The 13,089-nt window shown below is 44.9% G+C and overlaps 1 protein-coding gene across 2 annotated transcripts in view; it reads left to right on the top strand.

Moving 5' to 3' along the window:
• The window catches only part of PEX5L (peroxisomal biogenesis factor 5 like), a 198,371-nt gene extending 188,985 nt beyond the window's left edge, over positions 1 to 9,386 (top strand). For both annotated transcript variants that reach the window (XM_087965386.1, XM_026667164.2), the window contains 6 exons: positions 791 to 934; positions 2,161 to 2,231; positions 5,626 to 5,823; positions 6,028 to 6,193; positions 8,226 to 8,383; positions 9,076 to 9,386. In XM_087965386.1, the coding sequence (XP_087821512.1) occupies positions 791 to 934; positions 2,161 to 2,231; positions 5,626 to 5,823; positions 6,028 to 6,193; positions 8,226 to 8,383; positions 9,076 to 9,280 (942 nt within the window). In that variant the 3' untranslated portion in view covers positions 9,281 to 9,386. The remainder of the gene's footprint in view (positions 1 to 790; positions 935 to 2,160; positions 2,232 to 5,625; positions 5,824 to 6,027; positions 6,194 to 8,225; positions 8,384 to 9,075) is intronic.
• The last annotated feature ends 3,703 nt before the right edge of the window (positions 9,387 to 13,089 follow it).

The following is a 13,089-nucleotide window of genomic DNA, read 5'->3' as shown; positions in this document are numbered from 1 at the left end:
TCTAAAGTGCCAGACGTAACAGCAATAAAGCTCGTGAGAACCAAGGTCAGCTCAACATGCCCTCGTAACAGCCGGAGGGAGTGCTGAAAAGCTTGCCACTTTCCCTGGTTGGTTTATGTGACCTGTAACACTAAGGAGAGTGGGTAGTATCTATTCTTTTAATTACATCAAAGCACAGGAAATATTCAGAGTTGGTTCCACATTTGACTGTGCCGATATGATGTACCCAATAAAGGAGATCTTTGAGAAGAGCTACAGCCTCAGAGTCTGAATTGATTGGGATCATTACTCGGAACCATGACACCTGTCCTTCATTCCAGCTCCTGCTGTGGACATGAAACTGAGCTAATCTTTCAATCCCGAAGTGCCTCAGTGCTTCTGACACAAGTGCAAGTCCCTTTTTAATAGGCAAAAAAATTGTAAGTTGCGGAAGCAGAATAAAAAAGGAGGAGATGCATTTCCAGTTACAGTTATGTCATTTGTACTGTAGCTTATTTGATACAGAAAATATTTTCAGAAGAAAAAAATGACCTTGTTGGTCATACGGATCCTTTAGTCCCATTGCTGAAAATAAGCCACTGCATAAAGTAATGTGCAGGCTGTTCAGACATTTACCAAAAACACCTTCATGGATAAATCAAAGGCTAAAATCAAATGATTTTAAGGTAGTCCTATTTTACTCCCAGGCTTATTGAGATTTTCTTGTGAATAGATCTCCCTAAGATTGTGTGGATAGTTTTCTATGCAAGAGTCCATATCTAACTGCCAGCACTTTAATTTTCTTTTTCAGGGTTATTACTTTCACACTGAAAATCCCTTCAAAGATTGGCCTGGTGCTTTTGAAGAGGGACTAAAAAAACTGAGAGAAGGGGACTTGCCCCTCACCATCCTGTACTTGGAGGCAGCTATTCTCCAAGATCCACATGATGCTGAGGTAACTACCCTGGTGAATATCTGGAACTAGTTAAAATTCCCTTCAGAGTCTTTTATCGGTTGTGAAGAAACAGCTCTGGACTTCTTGGTGCTCTCTGAGCTTGGTTGTTTTCTTGAAGACCTTTAATTATCCAACTAGGTAACATCATCAGTGTGAGTGAGTGTGGGGTTTGCTCCACCAATGGGATCCTACTATTGGTTCGGTGATTGCGTGTGCACAGCTTCTGCCACACCAGCTGAGGCCTGCAGCGCCAATCAGCTGAGAGGATAAAGAAGAGTGGCGGGTGGGAAGGCCAATCCTGCACTTTTCTCTTCTTTCTCCTCACAGCTGATTGACATTTTTCCTCCTCTCAGCTGATCGTTGGAGGCTTTCTTTAGTACTGGTTCAGGCAAACCGGTCCGAACTGGTAGCATACCACCATTGGTTTGCTCTCTGTTGATATCCATTAGCTTGCCCCTCCAGTTTTGATGGAGGTGTGGTTTTGTCCTTTATTAATGCCTTCATTAGAGTATTATTTGATTCCTTGGTTATTATTTGAAACAACTTTTCTTGTCATCCCCTATACTACCCATAGACATGTTGTCAACTTAATCAATGGGAACAACCTTGAAAGGGAGCTATTAATATCAGAATATTCAACCATTCCTCACTTTTCGGCTTTCTCCATTTTGGAGAAAAAGCCCAAATATATTTCATAGCCTTGGTGCTTTCTCACTTATGTATAATTTGAATGTGATAACACTGTTTTATATTCCCTTGAGCACCATCTCCTTGTGTCCATTGGAACTGGCATCTTCCTGATTGGTTCTGAAGTCGACATTCGGGATTTAGAATGGAGGGGGATGATGTGGTGGAATGTAGTCTGGATTCCCAGGAAGGAGGGGCTGCATGTCAGAGGAGTTTAGGTGGTTTGTGTGGGAGAAAGAGAGTGAAGGAGGCTACTCCCTAAGAGCGCCCAGTGTATATATTTAATGGTGCAAGTAGTCTGCTTTAGTTTAGTAAGATTTCTGTCTGTAGGTCAGGAACAATAAAGAACCCTAGTGTGTCTTTCTTGGTTTTTGAGCCTGACATCAATCTTGACAGACTAAAGCAGACTTTTTTTTTTTTTTTTTGCAGCCTTGCTTTTTAAAATAAAGACCTACATGACATTCATAACAAAATAGTTTCCCAGAGTTTATTACGCTGATACCTAGCATGGTATAATGCTCAAACGTCCCATTTTGCAGGCCTGGCAGTTTCTTGGAATAACCCAAGCAGAAAACGAAAATGAACAGGGAGCCATAGTTGCCCTCCAACGGTAAGTGACACTAATGACTGTTGGGTTTATGTGCCCAATTGGTATCCAGGTGGTTGCCTTATTGCTTTCAGAGGTAAAGAGAGAGTTTCCGTAAATCACGGACATATCTTTAGGGAACTGGAGGCTAAAACATATGAAGACCAGTCACTGGAATTGGGTATGTCTAGTTTAATGAAAAGAAGGATTAGGGTGTGACATGATAGAGGTGTCCCAATATCTCTGGGGCTGCCCCAAAGAAGAGGGAGTCAAGCTATTCTTCAAAGCACCTGAAGGCAGGACAAGAAGCAATGGGTGGAAACTAATCAAGGAGAGAACCAACTGAGTACTAAGGAGAAATTTCCTGACCGCTAGAACAATTAACCAATGGAATGACTTGACTTGACTAAAAATGACTTCAATTGATGATATGGGCATCAGTCAAACTGCTCCTATTTGAGATGCCAAACTGCTTGGTCCTACTTCTGCTCCACTCACATCTTAACAACTGCAAGAAACTGCTAGGAAAGGTTATGTCAGGTGGTGCTCCATTCAAAATTCAAGAAAGAAAACTTAGACTCTTTAGATTAGAGCAAAGATGTCTTTTACTGAAAATGAAGTGGTAACACCAGTAGAATTCTGAATCTGAGAAATTAGGCGCGCAGATCACATATACAAAGTGTTGGAAACGTTCCCACCCCTCATAGTTCAAATGATTCTTCCAATTAAAAGTTGTGAATATGATCATGTGGGCATCTTCAGGTGGTAATGAGGCCTCTGTCCGTTGTCCTTGGCATATTTTGATAAAGGTTTGCAGCTGCGCAGAGAAAAGAAAGCTAAGCGAGAAATAGAAACTTAAGAGCAGGAATTTATACTCCCCCCTCTCCTCATTTACACCACACAAGAATGTAACACCTCCAGCTCTCTTCCCAGACGTTATTCCCCCTCCTCCCCCCCGTTACTTATGGCAGCCAAAAGATGCAAAGCAGTAGTAGAAGATCTTGAAGGCTGACAGGTTATCTGATTGTTCAGGATCAGATATTGGGATGCTGAAGACACCCTTTTCATCTTCTAGAGGTCCTTTTGTATTTCCTGGTTGGGGAGCGGGGAGAGTAAATTCATCACTGAATCACAGCAGGGTGGAGGGGCGATATATCCTAAGCAAGCCTGCTGTGAATTCCTGATTTAAATCCCCACTGATTTAAAAGGATGGCAAGCTGAATAGTCAAGATCTTGTTGATGACCCAAGCTCTGTCAAGGATCTTGGAGTACTCACCTCTAATGATCTGAGTGCTAAAGCCCACTGCAACTACATAGCCAAAAAGGCATTAAGAGTTGTTAACCTAATCCTACGTAGCTTTTTCTCTGGTAATATCACACTACTAACCAGAGCATACAAAACATTTGCTAGACCAATACTCGAATACAGTTCATCAGTCTGGAACCCACACTACGTATCTGATATTAGCACAATTGAGAAAGTCCAGAAATATTTCACAAGAAGAGTTCTCCACTCTTCTACTCGTTGTAGAATACCTTATGCCACCAGACTTGAAATTCTAGAACTAGAAAACCTTGAATTACGCCGTCTTCGGTCCGACTTAAGCATGGTATATAAAATCATACATTGCAATGTCCTACCTGTCAGTGAATACTTCAGCTTCAACCATAACAACACAAGAGCACACAATAGATACAAACTCAAAGTAAACCGCACCAAACTTGATTGCAGGAAATACGACTTCAGCAATAGAGTGGTCAATGTCTGGAATACTCTACCCGACTCTGTAGTCTCTTCCCCAAACCCCAAAAACTTTAACCTTAGACTGTCTACTATTGACCTCACCCCTTTCCTAAGAGGTCTGTAGGGGGCGTGCATAAGCGCACCAACGTGCCTACCGTCCCTGTCCTATTGTTTCTCTTATTCTTTTATTTTTCTTATATGTACCCATTTCATGTATTCACAACTATGTATACACTTGTACTTATTATCTTGTAAACAATTGGCAAATCAAATAAATAAATAAAAATAAATAAATCCCAGGGGTGGGCTTCAAAAATTTCAGCAACCACTTCTCTGCCCGGTTGCTGGGTGGGTGTGGCCATGGTGGGTGTGGCATAGTCGGCATCCTGCACCACGGCGGGGCGGGGGATGTTTTTGCCTTCCCCAGGCTCCGGAGGCTTTCCTTGAGCCTCTGAGAAGGAGAAAACGGCCTCCCCCGTGCTCTGGAGGCTGGAAACTGGCCCGTTTCCAACCTTCTGGAGCATACGGCAGGCCCGTTTTTTTTGCCCTCCCCAAGCCTCCATGTGGGCCCTGCATTTACTTTGCATCCAAAATGGGCCATGTGAGCACTCCTGGGAGGGGCAGGGTTGTTGTGGTCCGCCGGCAACCTGCGGAGACGGCAGCAGAGTCAGACAGTGGGGAAAACATGGGCCAGTCTGGGGAGGACTCAGATGATGGTCCTGCGCCCAATGCAGAGATGGGGCCAGGGCCATCTGGGAGTTATCTGCTGACTCCGGAGCCTCCAGAATCTGACAGCAGTGAGGCAGAGGAACAAGGGGAGCCTGTTCCCAATGCATGTGTGCACAGAGCTGCCAGAAGGCAAGAACAGTTAAGACAAAAGGGGCAACTCGGGAGTAAGGCTTGGAGGTGATTGCCCCTCCCATAAGATATAAAGGAGAAGCAAAGGGACAGGAACCTTTACAGGAAGCAATGTTGTTCGCACTATTAAACTTTGAAGCTCTGTGTGGACTTTGTACTGTTTGGGAGTCATTATGGACTGGGAATGAACATAATTCCCAGCATTGAAATAAAAAGAGAGTTGTTTGGATTAAGCGTGTGTTTAATTACGGTCTCAGGAAGCCTTGGTCAGAACAGGGGTGGAGTGGGGTGGGAGGGGCCAGCCAGGGGAGGGATTTGGTGGTTCTCTGAACCAGCCATAACATTAGCTATAGGTTCTCCGGAACCCAGGCGAACCTGTAGCAGCTCACCCCTGCACAATCCCCGGAGAAATCCACAGTGCTGGAACAGGTGGAAGGAAAAATAAAAAGAGCATAAGCAGCAGCAAGGTGGGTGCTCTTGTTCAGTGAGGAGTGCACCATTGGAAGACCTGAAAGGCCAGGTTTAAGATCACCCTAGAGAAGGTCTATCTATATGACTACTAGGAATCAACCTTGTCCCAATGGTACACAATAAACGGACTTCCTGAAAAAGCAGAACCCTAACTTTGACGTTTTGACTCACAATTATCCCTTGATCAGTAGAGGCCATCTATGGCCATGGGAATGTCCCTCCAGGTTCAGCTGGGATATCAGTTATGGGTTCCTCTGGAGCAAGAGGCCTTGGGGATAGTAAGCCCATGCTTTCAGCTCCCTGAGAACACTCTGCTTAATCAAGTGTCCTTCTGCCTCTGCTCAGGTGCTTAGAGCTTCAGCCAAACAACTTGAAAGCCCTCATGGCCTTAGCCGTGAGCTTCACAAACACTGGCCACCAGCAGGAGGCTTGTGAAGTCTTAAGAAGCTGGATCAAACAGAATCCCAAGTACAGATTCCTCTTCCGAAGCAAGAAAGGTTCTCCAGCGTTGGCCAGGAGGATGTCAAAGACAGCTGATGAAAGGTAACAATAATCCCAGATTAACCGATTTAGAAGCAAAATTTGGGACACTGAAACATCACCCAATTCAACCTGCATTTAAAACGTGTTTTCTATTTAAAAAGGATATGGGAGCAAACAAATTCTGCCATCTGTTCTGAGTCCTGGGCGATAGTTTCATTGCTCTTATATTAGTCTACATTTGTCTCCACACTGTATTATTTCTAGTTCTCTGCTGGAAGAAGTGAAGGAGTTATTTCTTGAAGGAGCTCATCATAATGGTGAATTGGTTGACCCAGACTTGCAGACGGGGCTTGGAGTGCTCTTCCATCTGAATGGGGAATTTAACAGAGCAATAGATGCATTCAATGCTGCCCTCACTGTGCGCCCAGAGGTACGTTTGGCACTTTAGCATTAAAATGTTTACTTCTATTGCCCTGGTGGTTTCGGGTACTCTTTCTGGCAGTTCCTGGTAGCTATCTCTCCCTGGCCTTTGCTGACTCTCATATTTCTCGTTGAGAGAGGGAGCTGATGAAGAAATTACACCTACTAGGTTTTACGGGGGATGCCCTGGGAGATTATGGCCTTAAGGACGCCCAATTTAGGGTAGTCCAACGGCTTGTGGACATTTACTTGCAATATCTATGAGCCAGAGCTAACAAAACTTGCTCCCCTCTGATCTTCAGCCGATTTAATAATTACGGACTGAGGATGGCTTCCTATTTTTACACTCTAACCATTCCCAAGTATAGAAGAGCTTTCTCCCTAGCTCGCTTTAATGTTCTGCCCTCAGCACTACTGGATGGGCGATTTAAGAGGCTCCTGATTAACGAGCGGCTATGCCCCTGGGACAGAGCTGAGGTTGAAACTGTGGAGCATGTCCTTTTATATTGCCCTATGTATAACGCAGGCAGATCTAAGTTACTGCCTCTCCTTGAAACAGACCCTTCTAGACCCAATGTTAGTAATTTGTTCTTATATTGTCTAGGGGATGGCTCCTCATATATCACTTCTTTGGTTTCCATTTTCTTTTTAAGAGCTGTAATCATCAGAGGAGAACACTGAAATTCCCCTTAGTCAAGTTTTTGGTGACCAATTGTTCATGATTAATTTTCCCATGTTCTTCTTTTGTTGTACTTGTGTTTTGGTCTGTGACCGCAAATAAAGTATTATTATTATATTACTTCTATTGCCCAATGTCCTTTAAACTATTAATTAGTGTTCGCTTTAGCCACTAATGTGCCTAAAGTGAATCATTAATTGCAAGCTCCTTTTTTAAATAGTTTAGATAGTTTAACAGATTAACAGAGCTGGAAGGGACCTTGTAGGTCATCTAGTCCAACCCCCACCCCCACCCCACCTAAGCAGGATGCCCTACACCATTTCTGACAGATGGCAGTCCAGTCTCTTCTTGAAAGCCTCCAGTTATGAAGCTCTCACAAATTCTGAGGGAAGGCTGTTCCGTTGGTTGATAGTTCTCACTGTCAGAAAATTCCTCCTTATTTCTAGGTTGAATCTCTCCTTGATCAGTTTCCATCCGTTATTCCTTGTCTGGCCTTCAGGTGCCTTGGAAAATAGGTTGACCCCTTCCTCTCTGTGACAACTCCTCTCCCAATTCTGGCTTGCCTAACAAAAAAAATAGGAGTAAATCTCAGGAAATTATCTTGAATTCAGAATCAGAACAGAGCTGGAAGGGATCTTGGAGGTCTTCTAGTCCAGCCCCCTGCTCAAGCAGGAGACCCTATACCCGTGATGGTGAACCTATGGCACACATGCCACAGGTGGCACTCAGAGCCATTTGTGTCAGCACGCGAGCTGCAGGCAAACTTACCCCACTGTGCATGTACATGCCTCACAGCTGATTTTCGGCCAGTTTGAGGCCTTTTTCAGCCTCTCAAAGGCTTGAGGAAGGCTTCTGCAAGCTTTGCAGGCCGAAAACTAGCCCCGTTTCATCACTTCTGGTATTTTCGGAAAAACAGGAAGTGACAAAAACGGGGCTAGTTTTCAGCCTGCAAAGCTTGCAGAAGCCTTCCTCAAGCCTTTGGGAGGCTGAAAAAGGCCTCAAACCAGACGAAAATCAGCTGTGAGGCACAGTGCAGGTAAGTGGGTGGCAGGGAGTGGGTGGGTGGGTGATTGCGTACTCATGTGTAGGGGGTGTGGGGGGGGGGGGCGCATTGCCTTCTGGGTGCTGGCACGTGAGTGCGAGCGTGCAAGCACATGCACAGGAGCCCAAAAAGTTTAGCCACCACTGCCCTATACCATTTCAGACAATCTCAGAAAGTTATCTTGAGTTGCATGCCATCCTAGTGAAAGGAGAAGACACTTTTACCCATATCATACATATCATTTGAACAGAATGAGCAAAAAAAGAAGAGATCAAAATGGTCTGCACAAGGATTATACCTAAATTGTTGTTGTCTTGTCAGGATTATTCATTGTGGAACCGTCTAGGTGCAACCTTAGCAAATGGTGATCGAAGCGAAGAAGCAGTAGAAGCCTACACTCGAGCATTAGAGATTCAACCTGGCTTTATCAGATCTAGATACAATTTAGGAATCAGCTGCATCAACCTAGGCGCATATAGGTGAGTAGGTTCATATGAATTTTGGCTTGTAGAGATTCTCAGTCATCCAGGTCATGGTTGTCCCAAAGGTGCTTTTTCAAGAGGCAACTGGACTTTCTGGTTTTTCTTTGAAGACCTCTTCTCTTCCAAGAAGCATCTTCAGCTCTGACTGGATGGTGGGGAATGGAAGGATTTCTACTCCTTGCAGACAGCTGGTCATTTGCATCCTTTTAGAAGGTCATTGAAGCACTTGCAGGTTTATCTGTGTCCTTAGGATCACCTGAGTAGTGCTCTTGGTTCCTATAGTCTGCAATTTTCCCCCCTCTGGAAATCCGTTCCTACTCCCACGCCATTTCAAAGGGTATTAATCCCAAATTATATAACTAAAAGTCTGTAGAGATTCTCAGTCATCCAGGTCATGGTTGTCCCAGAGGTGCTTTTTCAGGAGACAACTGGACTTTCTTGTTTTTCTTTGAAGACATTTCACTTCTCATCCAAGAAGCTTCTTCAGCTCTGACAGGATAGTGGGGAATGGAAGGATTTATATTCCTTGCAAACAGCTGGTCATTTGCATCCTTTTAGAGGGTCATTGAACCACTTGGGGGTTTATCTGAGTCCTCAGGGTCACCTGAGAATTTTGGTTGTTAGATATTGTGGAAATGGTGGATTCTTTTTGTACATGTTCTGTTGTTGTTGTTTTTCCTAACCTGTAGAGAGGCGGTGAGCAACTTCCTCACAGCTCTCAATCTGCAACGCAAGAGTCGGAATCAGCAACAGGTGTCTCAACCAGTAATATCAGGTAATATTTGGGCTGCTCTCCGGATTGCATTGTCTATGATGGACCAGCCAGAACTCTTTCAGGCTGCTAATGTGGGTGACCTGGATGTGCTATTAAAAGCGTTCAACATCGAGTCTTAACTACAATCCCTCTCGGTTTTTCTCGCTCACATCTTCCAAATGAATCATATCAACGCTCTACCCTGAGAGAAAACTTCCTTAACATTCACAACCCGACTTACAACCCCAACAGAAATGATTTGGACTTCTTTCCAGCGTGAAGGATCTGCAGATGCCATCAGATCTTCGGGAGGGGGGGAGGAAAGACGTTCATAAGCACAACATTTTGTAAATACACACCTGACAGGGCTTGGATGTTCGTGATGGAATTAAAAGAAGAACAGCTATCTTGATAACGTAACAGCACTTTGAGAAACAACCTTGCTTGCATGTTCTATACAACACCCATAAGGTACAAAGGAAGGAAGGTTGCCTTACCATGCTACGGAGACTCAAGAGCACATCAACCAGGAGCAAAGGGCAAGTTTTCTTAAAGACTTCTTCTGGTCCACTGGATTTGCTGCCCTTGATCCAGAGCATCCATGGGGAAAATGGGTAACTCACGGTTCATTTTCCACAGATGTGATCTTCAGTATATGTGCATGTTAGATAGCTGTGTTTTCCCCATAACTGTATTAAACAGGTGGACACTTAGGGATTTCAATTATATTAGCCGGATTTTTATTCTGAAAGCTGCTACCCCGTCAAACAGAGTTCTTCACGCAATTCCCAAAACAATGTGTGCATGTCAAATCATATCTATCAGGGCTGCGTGTCATGCAATTGTAAACTGCTATTTGCACTAGATGTCGGGGTACGTATGAGTAGGGCTGGACCTAACTGGGCACCTTAGAAAGGTATCTGGGTGCACTCTGCCCCTTTTGTCTCTCTGTGACATTCGACAGTGAGCTTGTTTCAGAATATTAGCTTTCAACCATCCATTTTAGGTGTTTCTGAAATGCACTGAAATATTGGGCTGGGTGTCACTTGTTACTTAAGAATGCCAGAATGTACAGGTAATCCTTGACTTATGACCACAATTGAGCCCAAAATTCCTGTTGTTAAGTGAGACATTTGTTAAGTGCCCCATTTTACGACCTTTCTTACCACCGTTGTTAAGTGACTTGGTGCAGTTGGTAAGTTAGAAACCCGACTGTGAAGCGAATCTGGCTTTCCCATTGAGCTTGCTTGTCAAAAGGGGATCCACATGATCTTGGGACACAGGAATAGTCCTAAGTATGAACCAGTTGCCAAGCATCCGAATTTTGATCACATGATCATGCTACCAAGGTTGTAACTGTGGAAATTGGTCATAAGTCACATTTTTTCAGTGCCACTGTAACTTTGAACGGTCATTAAACGAACTATTGTAAGTCAAGGACTACCTGTAATTGGCATCAGTTCAAGATGGCTCCCATCCCCAAAGTGGTCAGGGAGGGTTTTATGCAGTTGCTAGGCAACTGTAATGTGCTTCCTTCAATGAACAGACCAACGCTGTTGGCCACAGCTATGGTGGAAAGCAAACAGGAATTTTTAGCAGCTGGCTGCATTACATCTCAGCAGGTATCAGGCCATTGTATCTGCTGAGCCTTGTTTTGAGCAGAGCTCACACAACTTAGAATTGATAAAACTTGCACTTTAATCTAGCTTTCTTGTTTTTCTTTTAAAGGAAGACAATATGCCCTGCTTTCATCTCCTCAAAGAATGTGGACGTAGTTGCATTGGCCTAAACCAGGGGTGTCAAACACAAGGCCCGGGGGCTGGATCTGGCCCATGGGGTGCTTAGATCTGGCCCTCACGGCTGCCCTGGAAATAGAGAAGGACCACCCCGCAGGACAGTGGTGGAATTAAAAAAGATTTACTACCGGTTCTGTGGGCGTGGCTTGGTGGGCGTGGTTTAGTGGGTGTGGCAGGGGAAGGATACTGCAAAATCTCCATTCCGACCCCACTCCAGGGGGAAGGTTACTACAAAATCCCCATTCCCTCTCCACTCCAGGAGAAGGTTACTGTAAAATCCCATTCCCTCCCCACCCCACTAACCTGCTTTCCAGCTCCGTTCTCCTGTGCAGGGCAACAAAAGAAGACCCAGCCGATCAGCTTGGACTTAGGAGGCAGACAATAGATGGGGGTGGGACCAATCAGAGGTGGTATTCCGAACTACTCAAAATTTCTGCTACCGGTTCTCCAGAACTGGTCAGAACGTGCTGAATACCACCTCTGCCGCAGTGCCTCTGCCAGCAAAGATGGAGCTCATGAGGGCTGCACGTGGACCCCTTCCCCCAATCTCCATTTTTGCTGGCAAAAGGTTGCAGGAGGCTGTCCCAGCCGAAAATGGAGCTCAGGAGCCTGTTTTCGCTGGCAGAGTGCTCGGGCCGCCACAGGCGCCCCCCGACACGAGTGACGTCATGCTGGCCACTCCCACCCTGGCCACAGCCACACACCCCTGAGGTCAAACACAACCCTGATGCGGCCCTCAATGAAATCGAGTTTGACACCCCTGGCCTAAACCAAGATTTCCTAGCTTTAAAGGGGTGTGGACTTCAACTCCCAGAATTCCCCCGCCAGCATGAGTGGCTAGGGAATTCTGGCAGTGGAAGTCCACATTCCTTCAAGTTGCCAAGTTTGGGAAAGCACAAGAAGAAGGCAGCCTTTTAAAAAGCAAATAGAAGTTACACAATTACAGTGGAGCATTGAGATAATATGGATGGCAAATATTGGCAAGGAGAGAAGGTACAACTGTTCCTTCCCTTATCTCAAGAAAAATGTGCATATGGGGGGGTCTCTCCTGCTTTGGCAAACAAAGCAGCTCCCACTCCAGCCCCCACTTTTCTATTGCTATAATAAAAAGTTGCAGATGGAATGCAAAACTACTTTCCATCCTTGAGAGAAAGGTGGCCAAATCTTTTGGTCATTGCCAAAGGGCGGTTAAAAATACCGCCGCTCCTCAAGCCCACTAGGAAAGAAGCAAATTGAGCTTCCCTTAAACACAAATGCAGGAGCCTTGGGATCTATTGGCTCCGGGTACCTCAAGACAATAAAGTGCCTCATGAAAAGAAAAAAAATCCCCTTAATTCATAGAGAAAGGGTCGCATGTTGATGGAAGAGTACCATTGGTGGGATTTCCCTGCATATTCCAGATGGAGAAAGAGTGATTGGGCTCTTCCAAAAGGGGGTTTCCACTTCCGTGTTCACTGTACAGGCTTTGTGGGGTTCAAAATGCTGTCAGTGCTCAACAACAATACTCAGAGGCTGGAATGTGGTGGAATGTAGCCTGGACTTGCAGGAGGGATGGGCTCTTTCCCAAACAACAAAGAGACAGCAGGGCTTGGAATCCTTGGGGTGAAGGCAATAGTTATAACAAATATAGGTATTCAGATAACAGATAATCAGAGTTGGAAGGGACTTTGTAGGTCATCTAGTCCACACACACCCTGCCCAAGCAGGAAACCCTACATCATTTCTGACAAATGGCAGTCCAATCTCTTCTTGAAGGTCTCAAGTGATGGCGCTCCCACAACTTCCGAGGGCAAGCTGTTCCACTGGTTGATCGTTCTCAGTGTGAGAAAGTTTCTCCTTATTTCCAGGTTAAATCTCTCCTTGTTCAGTTTCCATCCATTATTCCTTGTCCGGCCTACAGGTACTTTAGAACATAGGTTGACCCCTTCCTCGTCTCTGTGGCAGCCCTTCAAATATTGGAAGACCGCTATAATGTCTCCCCTGGTCCTTCTCTTCACTAGACTAGCCATGCCCAGTTCCTGTAACCGTTCTTCATATATTTTAGTCTCCAGTCCCCTAATCATCCTGGTTGCTCTTCTCTGCACTTTTTCTAGAGTCTCAACATCTTTTTTATAATACGGTGACCAAAACTGGATGCAGTACTCTAGGTGTGA

This window comes from Notechis scutatus, chromosome 4 (assembly GCF_049901735.1).
Source record: "Notechis scutatus isolate UNSWTSFEM ecotype Mainland chromosome 4, rNotScu1.2, whole genome shotgun sequence".
In the NCBI taxonomy this organism is placed as follows: Eukaryota; Metazoa; Chordata; class Lepidosauria; order Squamata; family Elapidae; genus Notechis; species Notechis scutatus.
Note: the sequence above shows the minus strand (reverse complement) of the source record. Positions and strands in the feature narration are given on the sequence as shown.